This window comes from Pezoporus wallicus, unplaced genomic scaffold (genome assembly GCF_028554395.1).
Source record: "Pezoporus wallicus isolate ANWC-B61680 ecotype Strahan unplaced genomic scaffold, APGP_CSIRO_Pwel_v1 contig_11395, whole genome shotgun sequence".
Classification (NCBI taxonomy): domain Eukaryota; kingdom Metazoa; phylum Chordata; class Aves; order Psittaciformes; family Psittacidae; genus Pezoporus; species Pezoporus wallicus.
In genome coordinates, this window is record NW_026636241.1 from 731,603 (window position 1) to 757,900 (window position 26,298).

The 26,298-nt window shown below is 45.7% G+C and overlaps 1 protein-coding gene across 1 annotated transcript in view; it reads right to left on the reverse strand.

Annotated features, from left to right (window-relative positions):
• PDE4B (phosphodiesterase 4B) overlaps positions 1–26,298 on the reverse strand; it is a 220,507-nt gene that overhangs the window by 172,343 nt on the left and 21,866 nt on the right. The window contains exons 2-3 of the mRNA XM_057399212.1: positions 21,152–21,263; positions 18,154–18,389 (exon numbers count right to left, since the gene is read on the reverse strand). Coding sequence (XP_057255195.1) covers positions 18,154–18,389; positions 21,152–21,193 — 278 coding nt within the window. The 5' untranslated portion in view covers positions 21,194–21,263. The remainder of the gene's footprint in view (positions 1–18,153; positions 18,390–21,151; positions 21,264–26,298) is intronic.

The window sequence follows — 26,298 nt, forward strand, 5'->3', positions numbered from 1 at the left end:
AACTGGTATCAGAGAAACAGCATTTCCCTGCCTTCCCATAAAGCTATTTAAATGGTAAGGAGAATAAAGGGAAATGCATGTTCTAAAAGCAGTCTGCAATAAAATGTGCTGTCCAGTGGCATGCTCCTCACACTGAGGACGTACTTCCCTTACCCAAATCCAGAGATGTCTCAGAAGAAGTCTCCATTAGGAAATGCTTATTCTTAGGACATTTATAAATGAGTAATGAAATGTCAGCCCCATAGTCTGCAAAAGGTGCTCTGGCAAGATGTGCACACGCAGTTGATGGAGCAAAGAAAGCACACAACCTCAGTGCTCTGAAGGCTGACCATTAGCACAAGAAAACTGTTAAATATCTTCCAGATCTTGGTGGCACTGGGAGCTATCAGTTACCTGACAATCTCTTTCCATTACAGCTACCATCATAGAATCCTGGAATGGTTTGTGTTAGAAGGGACCTTAAAGCTCATCCAGTTCCAACCCCTGCCACGGGCAGGGACCCCTTCCACTAGAGCAGCTTGCTCCAAGCCCCTGTGTCCAACCTGGCCTTGAACACTGCCAGGGATGGGGCAGCCACAGCTTCTCTGGGCACCCTGTGCCAGCGCCTCAGCACCCTCACAGGGAAGAGCTTCTGCCTAAGAGCTCAGCTCAGTCTCCCCTCGGGCAGCTTCAAGCCATTCTCCTTGGCCTGTCCCTACAGGCCCTTGTAACAAGTCCCTCTCCAGGTTTCTTTTAGGCCCCATTTAGGTATCGGAAGTATTGGTATCATCCTTTATGCTGACAGTTTCTGATGTTGCACGCACAGAGGACTGTTCAGTCAGTATCTATAAAGTCTCTACTTCTTTGTAGTATTGGAATTCCATCAAGATATGCCTCTTTACTCCAGGATAAGCCAAGAGGTGAGAATAAGAACACCTCTAGAGACTTGAGCTAGCTGGAAGCTTGGTATCAGAATAAACCTTACAATAATTCACTATACTTGCTGAGGCTGCCATCAGCAACAGGAGGCAACACTTCAGGTACCACAACACCTGGAGAGGATACCAGGTACAAGGACCAGTCTACTGAAGTTCCTCTAACATACAAATGAAGGTGGTCAACATGCATCTCACTCTTTCCTGACCTTCTGTAATGTCCCAGTAACATAGTGTAATGCAATAATTTATCTATAGACAGAGATTATTTTGTGCAATAGGATCAGTATTCCAAGAGGAAAAAATTTCAGAAAAGGGGCCAGGAATACAAAGGAAGAGCTAAGGATGGGGAAAAGATGATAAAAGAAAAGGGCCTGGTAGCACTATCAGGAAGACAAAAGCACTTGGAAGAACAAGGACAGTTAAGGAAAACTTCAAAGGTTGAAGTGTACTTGGGTGAGTTTCCATACGAGCTTCCTAGGTTACCAGCGTGTCCAGGATGGCACAAGGTTTTAGTATCACTTAATACATTTCAATATCTTTTACCAGAATAACTGATACAGGTGGTAAACATTTCCAAGCATGTAATTCCTCATCAAAGGCTGCTCTTCCTTGTGTTCAGAGCAATTGCTAAGCAACAAGAATACATACTTTTTCTTTACAGTAGCACTGTATTTACCTGTTTCATATGTTGTGATTGCCAGGATAAAACAAAATGGCAAGGAAGAGGCAACTGTGGAATGTCCTACATGCTTCAGCAGGACAGGACGAGCTGTTAGTGGCCTTTTCACAGCAGTCTGAATCCATGGCAGAGTAACTTCCACACAGCACGCTCTCTAGAAGCACATTTAGATGAAAACAGCCAGGAAGGTCCCCTCTGTTATTTAGGTCCTTGCTCCATCCATATATAAGGCACAAGTTCTTCCCTGTGAGGGTGCTGAGGCGCTGGCACAGGGTGCCCAGAGAAGCTGTGGCTGCCCCATCCCTTGCAGTGTTCAAGGCCAGGTTGGACACAGGGGCTTGGAGCAAGCTGCTCTAGTGGAAGGTGTCCCTGCCCATGGCAGGGGTTGGAGCTGGAGGAGCTTTAAGGTCCCTTCCAACACAAACCAGGCTGGGATTCTATTGATCCATACACAGGAGCAGGGCATCCCAAAAAGACAGAGCTAATCTGACAGCAAATTAGTTAGAAAATTATTCCAAGGGAATCTAGTTTTCTGGTATTACTTTTCCTTCTTTTTCAAAGGAAGGAAACAAAGAGGAAACATTTTTAATCAAGTACAGAGCCTCCTTTTCCAAAATCCTAGCTTTCAGCATTCTATCTTTAAAAGCAAAAATAAGGATCTCTTCCAAGCTTTCAAACAATACGAAAATTAAGACATGTGCCAATCATGATAAAATATAAACCAGAGACAACATCCATCCCATATTTTTAATTGTTATTCAAGCAATTTAATAAATGCATATATGTAATATGTGCTCCTGAAGCAACAGAGTGTGTACCTTTGCACTTGTTAGGCCTGGCAGGACTTTGAGGTCCCTCATACATCACTGTTTGCTTGGTTTAAGACAGGCACCTGTGCAAGCACCGGACTGTAAAGGTCACTCAGGAGAATGGCCATCTCTAGAGCCTTTATTAATAGCAGAGGATGCTCAAGGGAAGGGCTTAATCAGACTCTCAGGAGCCAGTATCTTTCTTTTAGACTATAATTTGAGCACATTTGATGTAAAATACCTTTTGGGCCAGCAACATTATGGAATCTCACAGCACTGTTGCTACTTAACATCTGGATTTCTGCCAGTCGTCCAGGGTAGAAGATGGTTTGGAAGAGGATCCATGATGGACTTCCAGCAGAGAAACTCTAGAAACTGATGAGCTCCATTAGCTCAGAGAGAGGTGAAGAGGCAATGTGATGCCAAGGAGGAGGCAGTGAAATCACTGTCCCCCTTCAAGAGGTTATCTAAATGGTGATCACGCAGAAGACTAGAAATTGGAGTTAGAATGGGGTCATTGAAGCGAGTTTAGAGGAACAGAGCAGTTGAGGAACATCTGATTTTGAGGAAAAGGGGAAAAATTAAACCAAGGTAAGGGAGGAAAAAAGCTATAAAACGACAATTTTCTCTTGGACTAAACCAATAAAGACAAGCGAACAGAGAAAGCAGAGGAAAGGAGAAGGTAGAAGTGAGAGTCAAGAATATAGAAATAGTCATTTGTACTGGGAAAGAACTCAGTCACAAAGACTGCAGCAGAGGAGGGAATAGATCTGTGGTGGAAATGTCACAGGGCTGACATGGATGTGATCTTCAGGTTGATGCCTAAGGCAGAAGATGTAATTGCTGAGACGAGCTAGCACTGGGAATAAGAGCAACCCAGGCAATGGGAGACAAGCAAAAATGAGAGGGGGATGCAAATGAATCAAACATAGCAGAAATGTCTAGGAGGAAACTTAGAGCAAGGCAAAAGAATATATCAATGAACTGGAAGCTGTAGAAAGGTAAGAAGCCAGGAAAACTGGTGCCAAGGAAGAGTGCTTCAGTGTGAAAATAGAAGCCACTTGAGAATGGATAGGAAAGGACAGCAAAGGCTGTAAGTCAGAGTAATGATTGGTAAAGAGCTGGGAGGGTGACAGTGATGTGAGAAGAGCTAGATGCAGTCCTGCTAAAACCTGGGAAAGATTACAAGGAAATAAAATCTAAGCTGTACAGCCAGTGTTACACGTAAGGATGTGTTTGTGGTGGGGAGCTTAAATCTTTCCAGTGATGGAGTTAGTCCTCTAGACACAACAGAAGTGGAGAAAAGGGGAAAAGAAAGGTGAAGAGGATAAGCTGAAGGGACTGACATGAGAAGAATCAGTAAAATACACACTTCATGCCTTCTTTATTTCCTTTCTATCACCACACTGTGCCCATCCCATAGTGAGTGCTACTTATTACGTTAGAGGCAGAATCAGCATCAGTTAATTCTACCCTATCCTAATCCCAGCTTTACTTTTAGCTCCCCCAGAATAACAGCAAATGTGGTGATAGCCTCTATTCAACCTATACCTATGACTGACATTTGAAACCATCACACCAGATTCTGATGCATTCAAATAGTCATTTAGCCTGAATAGTAAGAATCCACCATTCTAATTTGGGTTTGATCAGCCACATCTTCCTACAGTGTAGTAAAGCCACAACACAGAGCACTGATCAAACCTCCAAAACATGCAGTACCAACCCTGCTAAACAATAATACAAAGAAATAGGATCTGGAAGCTGCAAAGAGATGCTGATGTAGCAAACTTCTGCAACCCTCCCTTACTAATGTCTTATTTAATAAAAGGCTGAGCAAACCCAATGCAGGAATTGAGATGCTGAATGAGAGGCAGAAACCCATCACTAATTACTGGTTTACATGACAAATTTCCCACACTGAAGAGGCAAAAAGAACAAGAAGTCACTGCAATTTATATTACCATTGAAAGGTAAAGCTTTTCTATATTTAATAGTTTAAAATTACATAGTTTGTATCCCCATTCCCACAGATTCAGGGGCCTCTGAAATCTTCTGAAGGGTAGACACCGGTAAGTCTTGCCAGGCCTTTGAAGCAGTGTTTTGGAGGGCTGTAAGTGGTGACAGAAGAGCTCAGCCAACTGCCAAAGAAAGAAACTCTGTCCTTACTTAATCCAGAGTCAGAACACCAGCACAGATATGACCCACATCTATGAGCTTAGCGAAGGTTGAACATGACCCACCCTATATAAAAGGTGACCTTTTGAGCCCTTCCCATTTCAATGGCATCTGGTTGCTTTTGAACAGGCTATTCTTCATTCAATAAGCAGCTTGTACATTAGGTTTTGGTTTGGCAGCCAACAACTGCAGCCTCTGTATATGACTTCACAAGGTTTTTGCCCTTTAAAACCTCTAACAAGGTCAAGAAGGTCCAGAAGACTTTAGAGATTTGTCACAAATAAAAGAACTCCATCTTTAAGAAAGATACCTTGAGAGTCCTGAGTGGCTTGGATGCTTGTCTGCTCACACTGAACTGGGAGTCACCCGGGTCATTGTACTGCTCGAGTAGAGCTCTACAAGGTGTCCTCTGTCACTGACAAACTGCCTGCATTCAGGACATGCACGAAGCAGTCAGTAATAAGGGTAAGCCTGATGCCTTTCACCTGCCAGTTAGTCCCAAACTGGATTTGGTACCTTTATATCCATAGTAAATTACAAACCAAGAAACGCAATTTATCCGAGATCCTTGCACTTCTTAGTATTTAAACAGAGTACAAATCTCTTATCATTCTACAATGATATCTTTCCTTACAGGTATTTATGTTGTTCTCTTCTAGTAAACATATATAAGGAAAGGAATGTAAATACTATAAACCCTCAGGGGACAAAGTAAGATACTTTATTCATAATGGTGATTTCCTTTGCAACTTTGTGCTGGGTTTAGAGTACTTCTCAGAGAACATTTAAATGCCTTCTATATTATCCACAGTGAGTAGCCAGATTTGTCAGGTCAATCTGTATTACTTGTCATTATTTTCTCGTTTCAGAGCTATAGATTAATATTTAACAAATGAATTCAATAACCAAGTTATTCTTCACTGGCCTCTAGGCTGGCTCCAGAGAAAAGAGAAGCCAATGCAATAGAATCTTGTAATTTCACATACTGTTTACATCCAGTGTGATGATAGAAGAGAGGCTACTACAGAGACGTGGTATAAAGGAATCCCTTAAAAAATATTTGCCTGCACAGGTTACCTCACCCTTTGCCAGGCTACTGAGTTATACATAGAATCCCAGCCTGGTTTGGGTTGGAAGGGACCTTAAAGCTCATGCAGCTCCAACCCCTGCCACAGGCAGGGACCCCTTCCACTAGAGCAGCTTGCTCCAAGCCCCTGTGTCCAACCTGGCCTTGAACACTGCCAGGGATGGGGCAGCCACAGCTTCTCTGGGCACCCTGTGCCAGCGCCTCAGCACCCTTACAGAGAACAGCTTCTGCCTAGGAGCTCATCTCAGTCTCCTCAACCTCGGGCAGGTTAAAGCCATTCCCCTTGGCCTGTCCCTACATCCCTTGTCCCAAGCCCCTCTCCAGCTTTCCTGCAGCCCCTTCAGGCACTGGAGCTGCTCTCAGGTCTCCCCTTCAGGAGCCTTCTCTTCTCCAGGCTGCCCCAGCCCAGCTCTCTCAGCCTGGCTCCAGAGCAGAGCTGCTCCAGCCCTCGCAGCATCTCCATGGCCTCCTCTGCCCTCGCTCCAACAGCTCCACGTCCCTCTTGTGCTGCTGTCCCAGAGCTGGATCAGGGCTGCAGGGGGGGTCTCCCCAGAGCACAGCAGAGGGGCAGGATACCCTCCCTGAGCTGCTACTCACGCTCTGGGGGTGCAGCCCAGCACACAGGGGGGGTCTGGGCTCAAGCGCACACTGAAGCTGGGTCATGGGGAGCTTCTCCTCACTCAACACCCCCAAGTCCTTCTCCTCAGTCTCAATCCAGTCTCCCCCAGCCTGTGTTTGTGCTGAGATCTGGGCTCTGTGTTCATTTGGTGGTACGAGCTGAGCGCAACCAGCATGAGCTGCACCTGCCTCTGCCATGCACTTGCCTGTGACTCAGCTCCTCATCTCACATGAGTCACCAGCACTCGACAGCCAGGACCAGGCCCCTCAGCCCCTGTCAAGATGCTCTGCAGATGCCTCCACACTCATACTGCCCTGCAGCACCCCTTGAAATTCAGTCACAGGTAACCTCCTTGCTCAATATGAAATGCAAACAAGCGTTAGGATGTGTGATTTCATGTCACTGGAATGAAAATGGCACTGTACAATGAAAAGTATGAGAAAAACCAAATATCTCTATCAGAGCAACGTTCTCATTCACAACAGATCATCTTGTATAACCAGTTCAAGTAGCCACTTGGTTACTGGTGCATCCTGCATACCTTCCCCTAAAAACCCTACAGTTTGGTTTGGTTGGCAGCATCTCCACTCACAGGCAATGGAAAGGGTACAAAAATGAAAGTCTGGCCATGGAGAAGCCTCCTCCTCCTTTCAATGAAAGGATCGATATCATTTTCATGAGCAAAGATGTGTCTCTTATCAGTTCCTCTTATAGTAGCTGAACAGAGAACTTCTCTGTTAATGTGAGTCTCTTCAGGGTATGTATCTTGATTTGCTCTTGCAGGTTCCCAGCTCATCAGCAGTTGACTGATAAAGCATCATTCCACTTTGCAAGCAAGTTATTTTAATTACTTTGTGTTTCAGAGCCTCTGCACCTTATCAGCTCTCTCAAACACCATCAGGCTTACAACATACATCTATTTATAGTTCTTTTTCCCTAAAAAGAACCCCAACACAACCAGGTAAAGCTCACTGCATTCACTGTTCAACAGTGTGGTTGCAACCTCCAGCCTTGCCAAGTGCCTCATGTTTTGATGCTGGGAAACAACAGCAAATGCATCATGCACAACAATCCTAATTCCATACAGCTTTGTCCATGACAGCTTAAACAAAGGAATAAATTTACAGCCAAAAACCTGGAGACCAGCAAACTGCCAGCGCCAATAGAAACAAGGGTAAAGAGAGGAGGTGGCTGTGGCCTGTCCGAGTGTATAAGAAGTTTCATGATTTTCTTAATGGAAACAGAGAATCATAGAATCATAGAATTGTTAGGTCTGGAAAGGACCTTAAGATCATCCAGTTCCAACCCCCTGCCATGGACAGGGACACCTCACACTAAACCATGGCACCCAAAGCTCTGTCCAACCTGGCCTTGAACACTGCCAGGGATGGAGCATTCACACCCTCCCTGGGCAACCCATTCCAGTGCCTCACCACCCTCACAGGAAAGAATTTCCTCCTTAGATCCAATCTAAACTTCCCCTGTTTCAGTTTGAACCCGTTACCCCTTGTCCTGTCACTACAGTCCCTAATGAAGAGTCCCTCCCCAGCATCCCTATAGGCCCCCTTCAGACACTGGAAGCTGTTCTGAGGTCTCCACGCAGCTTCTCTTCTCCAGGCTGAACAGCCCCAACTTTCTCAGCCTGTCTTCATACAGGAGGTGCTCCAGCCCCTGAGCATCCTTGTGGCCTCCTCTGGACTTGTTCCAACAGTTCCATGTCCTTTTTATGTTGAGGACCCCAGAACTGCACACAATGCTCCAGGTGAGGTCTCACAAGAGCAGAGCAGAGGGGCAGGATCACCTCCTTCGCCCTGCTGGTCGCTCTCCTTTGGATGCAGCCAAGCCCCCAGAGCAGTGGTTATGTGAGAACCTGCATAATGTGACTGAGGCTGCAGCAGAGGACAAAGCTATGTTCTGGGTCTTCTAATTCATTCCAATGATGGTTTCACTGTTACCAGGGTCTCTGTTCAAAGGGTCCAGGAGGGAATCAATACCATATAAGTGAGTTTAAAAAGCTTCCAGGAGGTCACAACACAGCTACTGAAAACACCTAAGAGAAGGCTAGAAAGGACCTTTAAGCTCACCCAGTCCAACCATTCCCCAGCCCTGCCAAGGCCACCCCTGGCCCATGTCTCAAAGTGCCATGTCTCCATGCCTTTTCAATCCCTTCAGGGACGGTGACTGCAGCCCTGCCCTGGGCAGCCTGTTCCAATGCCTGAGCACCCTCTGGGGCAGGAATTGTTCCTCAGCTCCATCTAAACCTGCCCTGGGGCAGCTTGAGGCCGGTTCCTCTTGTCCCATCCCTTGTTCCTTGGGAGCAGAGCCCAGCCCCTCCTGGCTCCATCCTCCTCTCAGGCACTTGTAGGCAGCCATCAGGTCCCCCCTGAGCCTTCTCTTCTCCACACTGAACCCCCCAGGTCCCTCAGCCCTTCCCCATCACACTTGGGCTCCAGGCCCTGCTCCAGCTCCGCTGCCCTTCTCTGGCCCTGCTCCAGCACCTCAATGTCTCTCTTGTAGTGAGGGACTCAGAACTGAACGCAGGATTCAAGGTCCTGCTGTGATGGTCACTAGATGATCTTATAGCTAACCACTGATTCACATCACATTTCCTTCTATTCTATGTTTTAGAGGTACATACACCTTCACAGCCAAATTTCAAGCTCCTTAGCTGGGAGAGCAGCACAAGACCACCACCAGAAGCATGTGTAACAGCGAGTAAATACCTATCTGATGCCATAGATCAGCTGAGAGCCAGAAGGCAGTTCTCCAGGTAACAAAGCAAACTGGGTTTGATCTTTCCCTTCAGATGAAGCTATCATTAGTCAGAAGTTTAAAGCTAAGAGAAAGTTGTGTCAAATTCTTGTCTGATTCAGCTTTTGTATCACCTGAATTTCCATATTCTCCATTTATTTTATATTCCTGGGAGGATGAAGTTTGAACATAATATTTCAGAAGCTTCATTGTCTTCTGCTAATTTACAGTGACTCATTTCTTTCCATTCTAGATACATTTCAAGCTGTCTTCTTTCATTCTGGATCAAGGTATATAATTACATTTGCATCATTAGAAGCCCTTTTTGTGTGTCTACAGCTACCTCTGTTTTGAGTGACTTGTATCTGCAGGCAAATCCTGTAGCACCAAACTTCAGGATCATCTTCAATGAAATTACTGGGCTCACCTTGCAGTTCATACAGAAAAGGGATGCTTCCATTCTAAGCACTAAAATCCAACAAATCAAATTGATGCAAGCTAAGAAAAAGATTATCTTGCAATAATATAAATTGTCTATAAAAAGACATTTACAAAATGTCTCTGACTAATCCAACATCATGTTTCCTCTTAAAATTCCTCTATACCAAACTACACCACCATAAATCGTGGCTATTCTATTTAGACCTTCTAGAAAACATAGAAATAAGAAATATGCCAACTAAATCAAAGATCCAAGAGCTTCAAAAACTGACAGAACCAGACAATGGCTAAACATAGGCAGCCAAAACACTGATCTGTGTATTTTTAGCTGAGAAAATAACCTCAGTGATAACTCAGAGATAGCACAAGTTATCTCTGCAGCAGTTTCTCCCTAGATAGGTTTGCATTTGTACTGACTCTGTTTCTTTGATAGAATCCCAGCCTCATTTGTATTGGAAGGGAGCTTAAAGCTCATCCAGTTCCAACCCCCTGCCATGGGCAGGGACTCCTTCCACTAGAGCAGCTTGCTCCAAGTGATCCTCTACCCAGTTTCTGGTGAGGAAGAACCACCATCACCCCAACCAAGTCAGAGAGGATGGGTTAGTCTCTGGTGGAAATATCTTACTAAAGGAGAACACTTCTCTACATTACCTCAGTATCTTCATTAAAATGAAGCTGGGGGGCAACAATGACCACAGATTCAAGGAATTTCCTCTTCTTATAGAAGCCAAGCAGCCCTGCCTCCTGCCTTGGCGGGCTCAAACAGATTTAAGCATCAGAGGACTTCTTTATGTAATTTTTATGAACTCCCTGTAGACAACATAAGAACTATGTTTCAAGGGAACATTTTCAGCCTTTCAGAGACTATCCCCAGCACCCAAAGCTCTAATCAGTTCCTGTGTTCAGCACCAGGTGTGAGCCATCACTAAATGTACCAGATGATCTTCCTACCTACTGAAGACCAAGCAAAATCACTGAGCGGATGAAACCCTTTAGGACTCTTTCCAGCTCTAACCCTCTTCAATACTCCCTACGCCTGTCATGCTGTTGGGAAGCTTAGGACGAATCACAGTAAGTCTGATGACACCAAGCTGTGTGGTTCGGTTGATACGCTGGAGTGCAGGAATGCCATCCAGAGGGACCTCGACACGCTTGTGAGGTGAGCTGATGCCAACCTCATGGAGTTTAACCATGCCGAGTGCAAGGTCCTACACCTGGGTCGGAGCAATCCCAGGCACAGCTACAGGTTGGGCAGAGAAGAGATTCAGAGCAGCCCAAGGAGAAGGACTTGGGGGTGTTGGCTGATGAGAAAATGAACATGAGCCGGCTTCAGTGTGCGCTCGCAGCCCAAAAGCCAACCATATCCTGGGCTGCATCCAAAGGAGCGTGACCAGCAGGGCGAAGGAGGTGATCCTGCCCCTCTGCTCTGCTCTTGTGAGACCTCACCTGGAGCATTGTGTGCAGTTCTGGTGTCCTCAGCATAAAAAGGACATGGAACTGTTGGAACAAGTCCAGAGGAGGCCACGAGGATGCTCAGGGGCTGGAGCACCTCCTGTATGAAGACAGGCTGAGGAAGTTGGGGCTGTTGATATGGAGAACATTACTTAAAACTAATTCTAAAGATTTCTCTATGCCATTTTGTGATTTTTCCCCCCCCCCCCCCCCCCCCTTTGTCTCACTGTTCAGCCTGAAGAGAAACTGCGTGGAAACCTCATAGCAGCCTTCCAGTATCTGAAGGGGGCCTATAGGGATGCTGGAGAGGGACTCTTCATTAGGGACTGTAGTGACAGGACAAGGGGTAAGAGGTTAAAACTTAAACAGGGGAAGTTTAGATTGGATATAAGGAAGAAATTCTTTCCTGTGAGGGTGGTGAGGCACTGGAATGGGTTGCCCAGGGAGGTTGTGAATGCTCCATCCCTGGCAGTGTTCAAGACCAGGTTGGACGAGGCCTTGGGTGAGATGGTTTAGTGTGAGGTGTCCCTGCCCATGCCAGGGGGGTTGGAACTGGATGATCTTCAGGTCCTTTCCAACCCTAACTATTCTATGATTCTATGATCTTCAAAACAAGTGATCATGAACATTTTCCAGATAAACCACAGTGTAATTACAAACTATTTTCCCCAAAGAACAGATGAGCTATTATGATGAATACTGTTGACCTCCTTTCTCAAGGTAAGTAAAAGCCCCACAGGAACATGGTACAGGCTTTAGGAGCATGTTCAACCACAATAAATGATCCTGCTTTATTACAGCAAAACCTGCTGTGATTTAGAGAACTAATAAACATTTTGGAGCAGATGATGTGCAGATGATGTCCCTTCCAACATCAACCATTCTGTGATTTCAATAATCTTAAATACAGGTAGAAAAATCTAAGTATGGCTTTAAGGGTTATTTTTTTTCCTCTTAGGTTTTTATTTTTCCTAACATATGGGAATCCAGTTCATGGTTGTTTTCTCTATTCCATGCTTGCAGCGTAGCTCTTCAGTTCTTATCTAGCTGCATATGAAATGATCTAAGAAATTAGACTTCAACCTATTTCACAGGGTATTATCTCACAGTCTGAAACACCATTTAAAAAGCCAACACGAAATACAGAAGCCCCACACTTCTCTAAAACAGCATTACCCCTTCTGAACTTACAGCTTTCATCCTGCTTTTCCTACCTAAACTTCCTATTACCTGAAATCTTTCCTTTCATTCCATGGGATTTACAGATTTCAAACAGGTAAATGAGTGACTGGACATTACCTTCTGCTTAGTTTACTGGACTGGCTACAGTTTAATTATCCTTTTTAATCCTCCATGCAAATCTCCATCCCCTTTATGGATGGACTTTAACTTCCCATGCCCATTTCCATCTTTATCCATATCTATCATTTAATTACCATCAGCTTAACAGCTTCATGGTGGCTATGAGCCATCCCTAACTGAAGCCAGCACTGATTTGGTTTGGTTTGTTTTTCGTGTTGCATCTAATTTGCTGCCCAAGATCCCCCTCTGGAGAACAACGTGCAGTACTACAAGCATGGGTCTGGCACTGTGTCACACACACTTAGGAAAGCAGGACTGCACTTGCACACCTTTCTTGAATAGCCCAGCTTCAGGAAGATTTTCAGATGGACACGGAAAACAGGATCAAGCCCTTCATTCTGACCTGCACAATAAAATTCTAGAGAGGACTATGGAGATGATCAGGGGACTGGAGCACCTCCTGTATGAAGACAGGCTGAGAAAGTTGGGGCTGCTCAGCCTGGAGAAGAGAAGCTGTGTGGAGACCTCAGAGCAGCTTTCAGTGCCTAAAGGGGGCTACATCCTACTGAAGGATGCTGGAGAGGGACTCTTCATCAGGGACTGGAGTGATAGGACAAGGGGTAATGGGCTAAAACTTAAACAGGGGAAGTTTAGATTGGATATGAGGAGAAAGCTCTTCCCTGTGAGGGTGCTGAGGCGCTGGCACTGGGTACCCAGAGAAGCTGTGGCTGCCCCATCCCTGGCAGTGCTCAAGGCCAGGTTGGACACAGGGGCTTGGAGCAAGCTGCTCTAGTGGAAGGTGTCCCTGCCCGTGGCAGGGGTTGGAGCTGGATGAGCTTTAAGGTCCTTTCTAACCCAAACCTGGGGGATTCTGTAAAGTAAGCTATAGGCCTGTTCACTGACAAATGACTAGCAATAATGCAGCAGGCTCAGACACACGAAATACTACATTTAGCCGTGCTGTTTGCACTAAAAAAATGCTCTTGAAAAGTACAGACAGACTAATGATGATTTTTATTATTAATTTCTTAAGTGACTCAAATTACAGCCAGCTCTGCTAGCAGACTGCTTCCCTCAAACCTAGCCAGTTCCCGTTTCACTCTTGCAGAAGAGGGAAGTAGCTTTTGTGTTGGCCAATTTGCAACACACATATTTCAACACAGCATTTAATACTTAGCTTGAATGTTCAACACAATCTCTATGCCCTAAAGAAATGCACTCCTTACTGTACTTAACATTCACAGAATCCCAGCCTGGTTTGTGTTGAAGGGACCTTAAAGCTCCTCCAGCTCCAAGCCCTGCCACAGGCAGGGACCCCTTCCACTGGAGCAGCTTGCTCCAAGCCCCTGTGTCCAACCTGGCCTTGAACACTGCCAGGGATGGGGCAGCCACAGCTCTCTGGGCACCCTGTGCCAGCGCCTCAACACCCTCACAGGGAAGAGCTTCTGCCTGAGAGCTCATCTCAGTCTCCCCTCTGGCAGCTTAAAGCCATTCCCCTTGGCCTGTCCCTACAGGCCCTTGCCCAAAGCCCCTCTCCAGATTTCTTGTTGGCCCCTTTAGGTATTTCCTTACACTCTGTGACTCAACACAGAACTTATTTTTGTTTCAACATAGAAACTTGATGCAAAACTGTCAAACTGTCTCCACAAACCTGAGCCTAATGTGAGAAGTGGTGTAAATCAGAAGCTAGCTGTCAAATCTAATCCAGGAGCTGCCGAGCATCAAAAATAGGGTAAGAGAACTATTTTGGATGTTCTAAGTGTAGGTACAAATATATTCTTCACACCCTCGTTCTTCTCTCTTGCCTGGATTTGTTATCACAAAGCTTAGTTATAAAATATAGAGCAGGATTGTGGAAAACATTTTAACCACTTTTATGAAAACACAGACAAAATGTGCTCAATAGAAGCTTGTAAGACCTTTTACATTCAGATTGCACTTGAAGATCTATATCCCATATATCCTTTCCCTTGCATGACTCATGAAAGCTATTTTGTACACGTAGTGCCTTGCCATGGTCCCATTAAAGATTGTTATATCACAGCTGGCTTTGGAGTCAGCCTGCCCAATCCTCAGCTTTATCTTTTAGGTTCTCATGCACCTTCAGTGAAAATGCTTAGGTGAGTCATGGCTCACCCTGTCACGGGTCCTACTTTTGCGTTACCACTGGAAGTTAAGGTGATTTCTGACAAGATGTGGCAGAGAAACTACTTACAGAAGGAACAGGCTTGTTTTGCTCCATCCCTCCCACATGATGTGTTCTGCATTTGAACTGTCTCATCCTTTTCTTCAAAGCACAGTTACCGCAATCCCAGGAACAGCTCGTTTTCCACGACCAGTGCACTCTTAACACATAGTAGCACAGCCCTGATGGTGCATGTTGAGTTTTGTACCATTTCAGTGATGACAGAGCCAAATTTCACCCTATCAATAATGAACTATATTCTTAAAAGAAGATCAAAGCACTGAAAATGCTGTAACATGACCTATATTCTCCACAGATACATAAGGTTTTGCAGAGAGCTGGGTAACACACAGACCTCTGCAAGATGTATGGTTAGTAGCAGAAAGCATTGTATTTCACAGATGTGGCATCTCCTAAACTGCTCCAGGAAGAACCACAGATCTATTATTATACACAAGCCCTCTTCCAGGATTTCAGGGCAGAAATCTCATTGGATAACAGTGGTATTTGCCACCTGGCATTTCGCTGACCAGACACAGGGAGACTTTATTCTCAGCTGAGGACAGTCACACAGCAGAACAGGTTGCTCAGAGGATGTGAAGTCTCCATCCTTGCTTGGAGGTTTCAAGATCAGACTAGATAAAGTTCCCTGAGCATCTTGCTCTGGCCTCACTTGGAGCAATGGCTGGACTAGAAACCTCCAGAGGTCCCTTCTAGCCTGAATTATCCTATAATCCTATGAAACTAAGAGTTGGACACTCTTTTCACAAGGAATATCCTATTTCCTGTCCCAGTCTGAGATAGACAGTTTAATGGCATTAGGCTCCCAGTATTGCCCCCCACCTCCAATTGCTTAAAACATGTTAATTTCCTGCCTGTGGCTTCAGCATTTTTATTAAAGCTCCAGGGAAAGATACCCATAAAGTGAGCTGAAAACCCCGGATCTATATCATAGTATACATACATAATGGTACATCTAGCCCACGATCTCGTCTCCCACAAGATGCTAAAGGCACAGAGCAGAAAGGAACAGAAGGCAAACACATGACACTTCCCCTCAAATATTTTCCCAGCCTTAAACAACTTGGAGCTCAGAAGCTGCACAAGATGTATTCAGAAGGAAACCACAACAGAGTTCTCCTCCCAGGATCTGTCAAGCATTCCCCTTGAGCCTGCTCAAACTCCCAGCATCCACAGTATCCTATGGCACAAAGTTCCCCAGAGGAACTAGAAGCTGTGTAAAGAAACACCTCCCTGCACCTGCTTCATGCCTGCAATACCAGTTTATTTCATGGCCCTTTTTTCTCGTACTGGAAAGGACAATAAGCAATAAATCAACTACCTCTGCTCTTACCATTAGGAAGATGCCAGTCCTATCTCTTTGCTCATTGTGTCTTTCCCATGCTGAAGACTTCAAGCCTCCTTGGTCAATCCCAGGGCAGAAGCTGTTCCTTATCTTCAATCATCTTGGAGGCCTTTCACTCTTCTTTGTTGTGCTATACCCTTTTCTGAGAGGAAGGACCAGAACTGTACACTATATTCTATGTTTGACCAATACCATGCCATCCCGATGTTCTAAGTTTTATCTACTACTCTTTTCCTCCAAATCTTTAACAGTTAATTTGGGGTTTAGACCATTAATAAGCACTGAACCTGCAACTCTGTTGGATTTCTATACTATGCTCCTGCACAGTTACATTGTTTTGCAGCTACAATTCTTTCGTGCTCAGATGATATCGCTTATTTCTCCACACTGAAATTTTCCTATCACTTTATTGCCCACTCACTGAGTCTCTTAATACTGATATCATCCCAAAGCTATTTCAACACAATGGCACATACCGGCTTTACACAAATATAATCTGTGTCTCGGGTATATTTCATGCAGAGCTGAAGCAGAATATAAAGTCCAAGCAGCCTGGAGGTGGGATCATGCCTCTAATGCTCCTACACAAACTAATATCAGTCATGACTATGAAAGTGTGGTCAGGCCCCGAACAACTGGAGATTGCATAGGTAAGGAACTGCTGGCATGGGGCAGAGAACAGTGACAACCCCATCAAAAGCCCTTCACGACTACAAGTTACACAGAAAACCAAAAGATCAGGCCAATTCTCTGCTCAGCTGTAAGAGCAGTCAATCTAAATGGTGCCCCAGTCAGAAAGGGGAGGAGGATGCAAAGATGCTTCTGTGAGGAGGTGTTGAACAGCACCCTGCATCAGTCGCACTGACCAGCAACCCCCAGCTCAGTCAGGGCTGTGCATAGGTACGATAGATTCAAGGAAACCAGAGAAGTCAGAAGACATCTGCTCACTTACAGGGGATGAACAGCGGTGAAGAAAGAACCATGACCTGAGTATAAGCGTTTTCTCTTTGGCACACCGCTGAAGAAAAATACATGTTGTACGACACAACACACACACACTGGTTCTGCAGTAATGCAAGAGAGGAGCAGCAATGCCCCCTTGTGTTTATGCGCAAGGGAAACCAATGACAAATCCAGCTGAATTCCTTGCATTTTCCTTACTTGCGCTTGAAGGTGTCTACAAAGATGATAACTAATTCATTCTTAGAAGCACACCTGAGGAATAGGGTCCACATTGTCTTGCTGTCAAGACTACAACTGCTGCAGATACACAGAAGGGAACACTCCTAAAGTGTTCCTGAAGATAAAACCAACCTTTTCACTGTCAAAATACACAATCCATCTGAAATTAGATGGATTTCATTTGTCATCTCATCTTGTTAAATTTACCCACAGCAATTAAATGCAAAACCAGAACAAAAGCTCCTAATTCCTCTTGGATTTCTGCATCTCATCTATTCAAATACATAGTTTAAAAATCCTATTTTCAATAGGAAACCTGCTTGTAAAGGACTCTGACAAATGAATTTAGGATCCCCTCCATAACTGCTCAAATGCAAACTGAAATGCCAGCTCTGAACACTGCTGAGCTTAACAGAAGCTAAACCCAGATTCAGGCTTGGAAACAGTGACGTGAACATGTCTTGCGGCCAGCAAATGAAATTGAGAGTGGAGCATTTAAAACCTAGAATCCAAAGCACACTTGAAATCTGAAGGTGAATACTGGGTTTAAGGTTGCAACACAGCAACACCAATTCAAGATTCATAAGGCAAGGGGGACATCTAACCTTGCTGTGCCATTAAAATCTACCACTGCAATTCCAACACATCAATACCTGGGGCTTTGTCTTCCTCTCCTCCCTCTAGATGAATTCCCTTGTTTTGGTACTTAGTATTGAGTTGGAATCATCTCTTAGCAATCCCTTTTTAATCAGCTCTCTGAGAGTTTCTTTAGAGACTTTTCTAGAGCTTAGCATCAGATTTAAATGCTTTTCTAAGCCTTTCTTTTAACTTGGAAATAGAGCTCAATCCTTGCTCCTCAATCTGTCGTAGAAAGCCTACCACCATCCTGCACTTTTCTGTGGGTGCAAAGCAAGTGACACGAAGCCTCTGGCCAAGATCAGAATTCACAACACAAAAGTATCATGAAGATACACAGAAAAGTGAACAGAAGAGGTTTTAACAGAAGTAGAACTTCAAAAAGAGGCAATTCCTTTGTAAACTTACATCCACCATGCACCAGTTGGTAGAGATCAACAGCACTGATCAATATAGACAAGATATTCTTTCTTTCAATAAACCAGAAAACAAACCCAACTAAACCTAAACCCCCAACTGTGTGAGACATAACAAAGGGAAGTAACTCACCAGTCTTGGTAAGTGGTGATGGCAATACTTGGAGGTGTCAGCAAAGGCAGAGTTGTTGGTCTGCACACAATGTCTCTGTCAGGGGTCTTTGCCTTTTCTGTTTGTCTTTGGGATAACGGTGGTAACTGCAAATTCCCAGAACAGCATCTTCTTCCTCTCCAGAGGTCTATGCCCAGAGCGTGGCTGGAAGTGCTGTAGGACTTACTCAGCCCGCACTCCAGGTAATCCAGAGCATTCTGCAAAGACAGAGAAGCCACTGAGGTTCTGCAAACAAATGTTTTCCTCCATGAGGATAAAACACATTCAAGTGTTGTCCTACAGCCAGAGCTGCCCACAAAGGGGAAGTGGCTGATGAAACCTGGCACAGTCTGACTGTGCTGCATTGTTACTTTATCAAGTTATGTATGAACTTGAAAAGTCACTCCTAACTTACCCAACAGCTAATTCTAATCGAAGTGAACACTTCCCTAATCCAGGTCACTTCAGCAATATGTTAAACTTTGGGTATTTTAAGCTTTTTCACTGAACTTTCCACTCAACATCATCTAAAGTATCACTCCTCTCAACACAAACACATTGGTTTGGCACTCATTTTGATGAATCACCAGACAGAGAAAGGTGAATACTGGATATAGACACATCTAAATCATCCAAGAGCCATTCAGTGAGATGAACTCCCAGCTAAGCTACCCTACCCTATGTCCAGAAATAGACTCAACAAAAACTTTTCATCAGTCAAAGCAGTTTTTCCTCTTGTAGCTTCTACTCAGTTTTATTTAAAGGCATCACCATGATCACAGAATTGGCTGTCAGACTTCTCAAAGCCGAGCCAGAAGTTCTCCCACAGAACAGCACTGCGAGGGAGCTGTCAGTTTGGGTCTTGTTTGGAGAATTTAGCTACTCAAATATAGTTGTCCAATATAAATGAGAATATTTCTGGCCTGTGGGTGATGAGCTACCAGTAGAAGCTGGAGGGTTATTATGATCAGTATATCATATATACACATATATATATATTTTAATCCCTCTACATTTTCCTCGTCTACCTGCTCCTGAATGTTGATCTCCCTTCACAGACCTTTCCAAGCCCAACTCTCAGCCTCCCCAAATCCCTTGGCTCACTTCCCTACAAACACCTACCACTGCCCTCTCCCACCCAGCACTGCGTGACTTCAGAAAGAGTGCTTTAACTTTCCATAATCAGTTATGTCCTCATGACTGACTGCGAAGTAGCACGAGTCCTCCGTTGCCTGGTAGTTTCTAATGGAAAGTGTGTTTTCTGTTGTCATGAGACTATTAAACAGCTCTGTGGTACCACTGACTCTCTTTCCTCAGCAAGAGACAACATGGCAAGGAAAGACAAAGCTGGCAGGACGAAGGTACATTACCAGTTCTCTCAACTTCCCTGCTTGCTTGGCCATTCCACAACCATGTGAAGCATCCAGAATGGAACCAACATGGCCCGCATCTACTTTAGTCCTTGCATATAGTCTGAAGGGCTTCCACACACATTGGTGCAGATCCATGCATTTACTAAAGCATCAACATCATAATAACCCAGATAGACTTAAAAATATTTGGCATGCTATGTTTCCAAAGGTATGCTTCAGTGATCCAAACCTGTTCTTGCCAGCACAAAATCAAGTCAAAAACACCCCTAAGAACCCCAGAAAGGAAAGCCTGCCTTCTATGTGAGGATCTGACTTAAGCTGCCACAGCTTCTCTGAGCACCCTGTGCCAGCACCTCAGCACCCTCACAGGGAAGAACTTCTGCCTAAGAGCTCATCTCAATCTCCCTTCTGGCAGGTTAAAGCCTTGTCCTGTCCCTACAGGCCCATGTCAAAAGTACATGTGGTCTAAGAGTTTAAAAGAAATAGTTATTTACTGTAGGAGTGCTATAGATTGCTCTAACTATTAGTTGCCACTCCTCCACTGTGTTTTACATTCCACGTCATTTTCCATGTTTGGTGAGCCTCAGCTGTGACAAACAAGACATTTAAAGCTGCTGTTATCACACCATCAGTACAAACTGATACATCTCTCCAGAGAATGGGAACTAGAGTATAATTAATAGGGGATTAGGATGATGATTAGCAAGCGTGGTAATAAAGAAACATGTGCATCATCACATTAGGAGTCCAGCAGCTACAGTGGGGGAGAGATGCTGAAACACAGAAGTATATGAGTAGAGCACATGCACAAAGATGGGATCCAGAATCATAGAATCATGGAATGACTTGGGTTGGAAAGGACCTTAAGCTCATCCAGTTCCAACCCCCCTGCCATGGGCAGGGACACCTTCCACTAGAGCATTTTGCTCCAAGCCCCTGTGTCCAACCTGGCCTTGAGCACTGTCAGGGATGGAGCATTTATCAGTTCTTTGGGCACCCTGTTCCAGCACCTCAGCATCCTACAGTAAAGAACTTCTTCCTTCTACCTAACTTGAGCTTCCCCTGTTTCAGTTTGTAGCCATCACCCTTTGTCCTGTCACTACAGTCCCTGATGAAGAGTCCCTCTCCAGCATCCCTATAGGCCCCCTTCAGATACTGGAAGCTGCTCTGAGGTCTCCAAGCAACCTTCTCTTCTCCAGGCTGAACAGCCCCAACTTTCTCAGCCTGTCTTTCATACAGGAGGTGCTCCAGCCCCTGATCATCCTCGTGGCCTCCTCTGGACTTGTTCCAACAGTTCCATGCCCTTCTTATATTGAGGACACCAGAACTGCACACACAGAACTGAGCTGCCTGCCCACATTACACTGACCAAAGATGAGTAAAGGATACACTTCGCATAAAACTTCTCTAAACTTGTTGCTTGGTTCATTTTGAAATGTGCCAGGCTTATTTTCTGCTTATTGTATGAGCTGTAAACAACTCTAAAGAAATCAATGAGTAACCAGAGCAAAACCAGCTGACACTTATGAAATAAGACACAAAAGCGAAGTTTTTAATCTCATTTTCATCAAGTACTGGGAATAATAAAACCTTCAGAAGAAACTTACCTCATCTGCAGTTACAGTCATGACACTTCTGCTTTTCTTCATTATTGAGACTGAAGCGCTCCCCGTTACACAGAACTCTTGTTGTTAAATCCAATTACTTCAGATGGGCCACCTGAAAGAAAGAAAAGGGATTTCTGAATGACAAACTCCTTTTGGTAACAAACTATGGAGCTAACTTCTAACACAATGGATTTATAACCTCCTGCCCACTTTCAGCAGCAGAAGTTGTGCAAGTGGAGCTCTATTAGTAAAAGGGCAATGCACTATTTAGTAAACCATCTTAAAAGTAACCAGTGCTCACAAGGCTTTGCAACCTCAGCAAGCCTTGAAACACCTCTACTAATACAGGATCAAAGCTACCAGGTTCTCCTTGCAGAGCCCTTTTCAGAAGTACCATATAGAAGGTCTCCAAGAACAGCTTGGGCCAGCTTTCATAGAAGGAATGCTATTTGTATGTGATTCACAGATTTAATCATAACTCACAAACATATTTATTATTACACTGGCACATACACACCACTTCAGCCACTGAATTAGAGCCTTCTGTAAAGAGAGAGACCCTGCAGCCACACTGAACCACATAAGAGTGCTAAAGGGAATGAAAGAGCTGAGCAGCTGAAGCAGCAGGGAAACCAGCACATGGCAACAGCCCCTTGGAGTGTTCCAGGCCCCCTGCTACTTCTTGTTGTGGATTCAGTGTTCAGGAAGAAGCTACATTCATGTGTACATAGAGAGAACACTGAGGACCGTGGGGTTTTTCTCTTTCTTTCATAGAATCCTAGAATGCCAGGTTGGAGGGACCTCAAGGATCATCTGGTCCAACCTTTCTAGGCAAAACATGACCTATACAAGATGTCCCAATGCCCTATGCAGTTGAATCCTATACATGTCCAGCCCTGGGAACCTACCACTTCCTTGGGGAGATTATTCCATTGGCTGATTGTTTTCATCAGGAAAAGTTTTCCTCTTGTGTCCAGTGGAAATCTGCCCAGGAGTAACTTGTGCCCATCACCCTTCATCTTTTCCATGGGACTCCTTGTCTTTTGAGTCTCTATCTTCTCCACCTTCTTTGTAGCCATGCCTTACTGGAACATGGGGATAAGTTCTCCCCTGAGCCATCTCTTCTCCTCAGAAGAGAAAACCCAGCTCTCTGCCTTTCCTCACACATTGCCCAGGCCTTGGATCATCTGTGTGCCCCATCTCTGGTTCTCTCCAGCCCATCCACACCTTTTTTCTCCAGCAGGACCAAAACTGAACACAGTACTCCAGAGGCGGCCTGACAAGCACTGAGTGGGACAGTGACATCTTCATGTCTGCTGGTGATGCCCTTGCTGATGTTCTCCAGCATCCCATTGCCCTTCTCTGCTACAGCTGCTCACTGTTCAATCCTATGGGGCTTGTGTCTCCCGGGTCCCTTTGCACAGAGCTGCTTCCAGCCAGGCAGATCCCAGGCTGTGCTGCACTCCTGGAGTGTATTCCGACTGCTGGAAAACAGGGCTGCCAGACCCTGGCACTGTGCTAGGTTAAATGCTGTTTAGCTGGCACCTCTGTCTAGTTAAATCAGAAAAGATTAGAGAAAATAAACCAGACACACTATATCAGGCCTAGGAGCTGAATACAGAGGGGTTCCTCTGACCACAGGGGTGTAAGGACACTGCAGTCTCCAGGAGCCAACTGCTTATCTGCTCCTCCGCACACAAGAGCTGTAACAAACCTGCTTCCCTCTAAAGCAGATCACTCTTGGGTTGGGGGAAAGAAAGGGAAAGGGAATAAAGCCTCCAAGGGAACACCAGCACGCAACGGCAGCGCTGTAGCTGAGTGTGCTGCGGCACAGGCACCTCCAGTTGTTTTCATTCCCTTAGGGTTCACCCATCCAACACACATATTTCCCTCCACTGCCAGCCAAAGCATTCGGAGCGCTCAGATCCGTGCCAGACAGAACTGGCTGCCATTTCAGCACAAGTGCCAGCACACAGGGCTGCACATTCATCCTGTATGGAGCAGCACTGGGAGAGAGCTGAGGGGTTGGTCTTCTGAAGCACCCCCAGAGCTTCCCTCTGGAAGAAGAGGAACTGGACATGCAGGAGCAAAACCAGAAAGGGCTCAGCAATGCCTTCTCTCAGGCTCCTCTCGTCTCAGCATCCATCACTGGCCAACACCAGAGCCAGGCCAGTGGGATGAACAGCTTCACGGCCTGACCTAGAGCTCTCCTCTCATGGCAACAGGCTACATGGATGCTCCAGCTAAGGAAGCAGGGTGGGTTTAGGCATTACAGCAGCAGAATAGCTATTAAAATCCTGACTCTAGGCAAGTGGTGTGGCAAAGTTACTTCTCTCTGCAAACCTTATCTAGCTTTGGATCCGTATTACAATCGATGAGCAGGCTCGAAGTAAGAGAAATGACAGAATCAGAGAATCCCAGATAGGAAAGGACCTCAAGGATCATCTGGTCCAACGTTTCCAGGTAAAGCATGACCTCTACTAGATGTCCAGCACCCTGTCCAGCTAAATCCTTACAGTGTCCAATGTTGAGGAATCCACCACTTCCCTAGGGACATTATACCAGAGGGTGGCTGTTCTCACGGTGAAAACTTTTCCCCTTGTGTCAATGAGTCATTACTTGAACAGCAGCATAAAAACCATCCTGCAGCACCAGAACAAAATTACACACTAAGTTTAATTATTTTATCAATCTTCATCAATTAGGAGAAACTAAAAAGAATCCAAACCTGACAGCATAAAGCAAATTAGATGACACTGTCCCACATATCATGCAAGTAAAGACAACCATAACAGTGGTATGTATGCATAGACTAGGAATCATAGAATCCCAGAATGGTTTGGGTTGGAAGGAAAGCTCCTCCAGCACCAACCCCCTGCCATGGGCAAGGACCCCTTCCACCAGAGCAGCTTGCTCCAAGCCCCTGTGTCCAACCTGGCCTTGAACACTGCCAGGGATGGGGCAGCCACAGCTTCTCTGGGCACCCTGTGCCAGCACCTCAGCACCCTCACAGGGAAGAGCTTCTGCCTAAGAGCTCATCTCAAGTCTCCCCTCTGGCAGCTTAAAGCCATTCCCCTTGGCCCGTCCCTACAGCCCTTGTCCCAAGCCCCTCTCCAGCTTTCCTGCAGCCCCTTCAGGCACTGGAGCTGCTCTCAGGTCTCCCCTTCAGGAGCCTTCTCTTCTCCAGGCTGCCCCAGCCCAGCTCTCTCAGCCTGGCTCCAGAGCAGAGCTGCTCCAGCCCTCGCAGCATCTCCATGGCCTCCTCTGGCCTCGCTCCAACAGCTCCACGTCCCTCTGGTGCTGCTGCCTCAGAGCTGGAGCAGGGCTGCAGGGGGGGTCTCCCCAGAGCACAGCAGAGGGGCAGGATCCCCTCCCTGAGCTGCTGCTCACGCTCTGGGGGTGCAGCCCAGCACACGGAGGGGTCTGGGCTCAAGCGCACACTGAAGCTGGGTCATGGGGAGCTTCTCCTCACTCAACACCCCCAAGTCCTTCTCCGCAGGCTGCTCTCAATGGTACAGCATGACTATTTGCTGCCAGAAATACATATTCTGCTGTAATATGTAGACAGAACTCATAGAAATCAACCAGAAGCAGTTGCATAAGCAGGAGAACTAAGGAGCCCGTAGATCTATGCTTACTAAAGTGCAGATTTGTGCTTAGTGAAGTCAAAGCCTGAGTTGTTCACTGCTGCCCTGCTGTGCACTCTGTGATGCCGACCACATGTGAGCTCATGCTGTGGCATGTCCCGCAGTGGGACTAACAACTGCATCCCCCTCCTGAATATGTGTCACTTCACAAGTAAATAAATGAGAAAATACATCATAAAAGAAATATGAATACAAATATGCATCCAGGGAAACATCTTTGGGAAAGAAATCTGGAAGACTGAGAGTCAAAGAGCATCTCCCAAATCACACTGAACCTCAGGATCAGAACTGACACCAGACGTGGAGAGATGGATCAGACTGTGAATGCCTGAGTCCTCCTATACATCAGCTTCCCTTCCCTTATAAATATTTATCAATTTCTCAAAGTTTAAGCAGAACATGAATAATTATAACCCCACGTTTTGCTCAGTGTGGATTTCTGGCATTTCTGAAGAGCCTCCCAAGAAAGTCTAACACTTCCGTTAGTCACGAGGAAATTACTGCTAAAATCTGACTCATTCTTTACTTCTGTCTTTACGTAAAAGAGCTGACACCTGGGACAAGCATCTGGGGAAGGGGGGACCAAACAAAACCACCCCAAAGAGGCTTGCTGAGAAATTGTTCCTGTGCATGTTTCCTGATTTATGCAATCTTTTGTTACAAGCAAAGAGCTTTTCTCCACTACCTAAATTCACACAATCCCAGCCTGCTTTGGGTTGGAAAGGACCTTAAAGCTCCTCCAGCTCCAACCCCTGCCATGGGCAGGGACCCCTTCCACTAGAGCAGCTTGCTCCAAGCCCCTGTGTCCAACCTGGCCTTGAGCACTGCCAGGGATGGGGCAGCCACAGCTTCTCTGGGCACCCTGTGCCAGCGCCTCAGCACCCTCACAGGGAAGAGCTTCTGCCTAAGAGCTCATCTCAGTCTCCCCTCTGGCAGGTTAAAGCCATTCCCCTTGGCCTGTCCCTACAAGCCCTTGCCCAAAGCCCCTCTCCAGGTTTCCTGGAGCCCCTTTAGGTATTGGATTCTCCAAGAAGAAACTATATCCCAGCAGCCTGGTTAGGTGTGGATAACAGGGAATCCTAGAGCCCCAGTCTGGTTTGGTTGGAAGGGACCTCAAAGCTCCTCCAGTTCCAAACCCCTGCCACGGGCAGGGACACCTTCCACCAGAGCAGCTTGCTCCGAGTGCTGCAGTTGTATCCCAGATATATCCCATTTTGCTGGGCCGCATCGCAGGCAGGGTGTGAGGTTCTTTTCTGCACCAAGCTGACCTACTTCTCCCACCTGAAGCTGTTTTGTGTTCAATGACCATGATTTTCACAAGTGACAGTAAAGGCTCCAGCAGCCTCAGAATGTTAAAGCCTCATAGCAAAGGTATGAATTGGCAGCGTTCAAACCTGGCAGCTGGCAGTGGTGAGGAGAAAACTCCATGGACACGTGTGATGGAGCCTGCTTGTCCTACACACTTCTTTAAAAATAGCTATTCAACTCATCCCCTGTGAA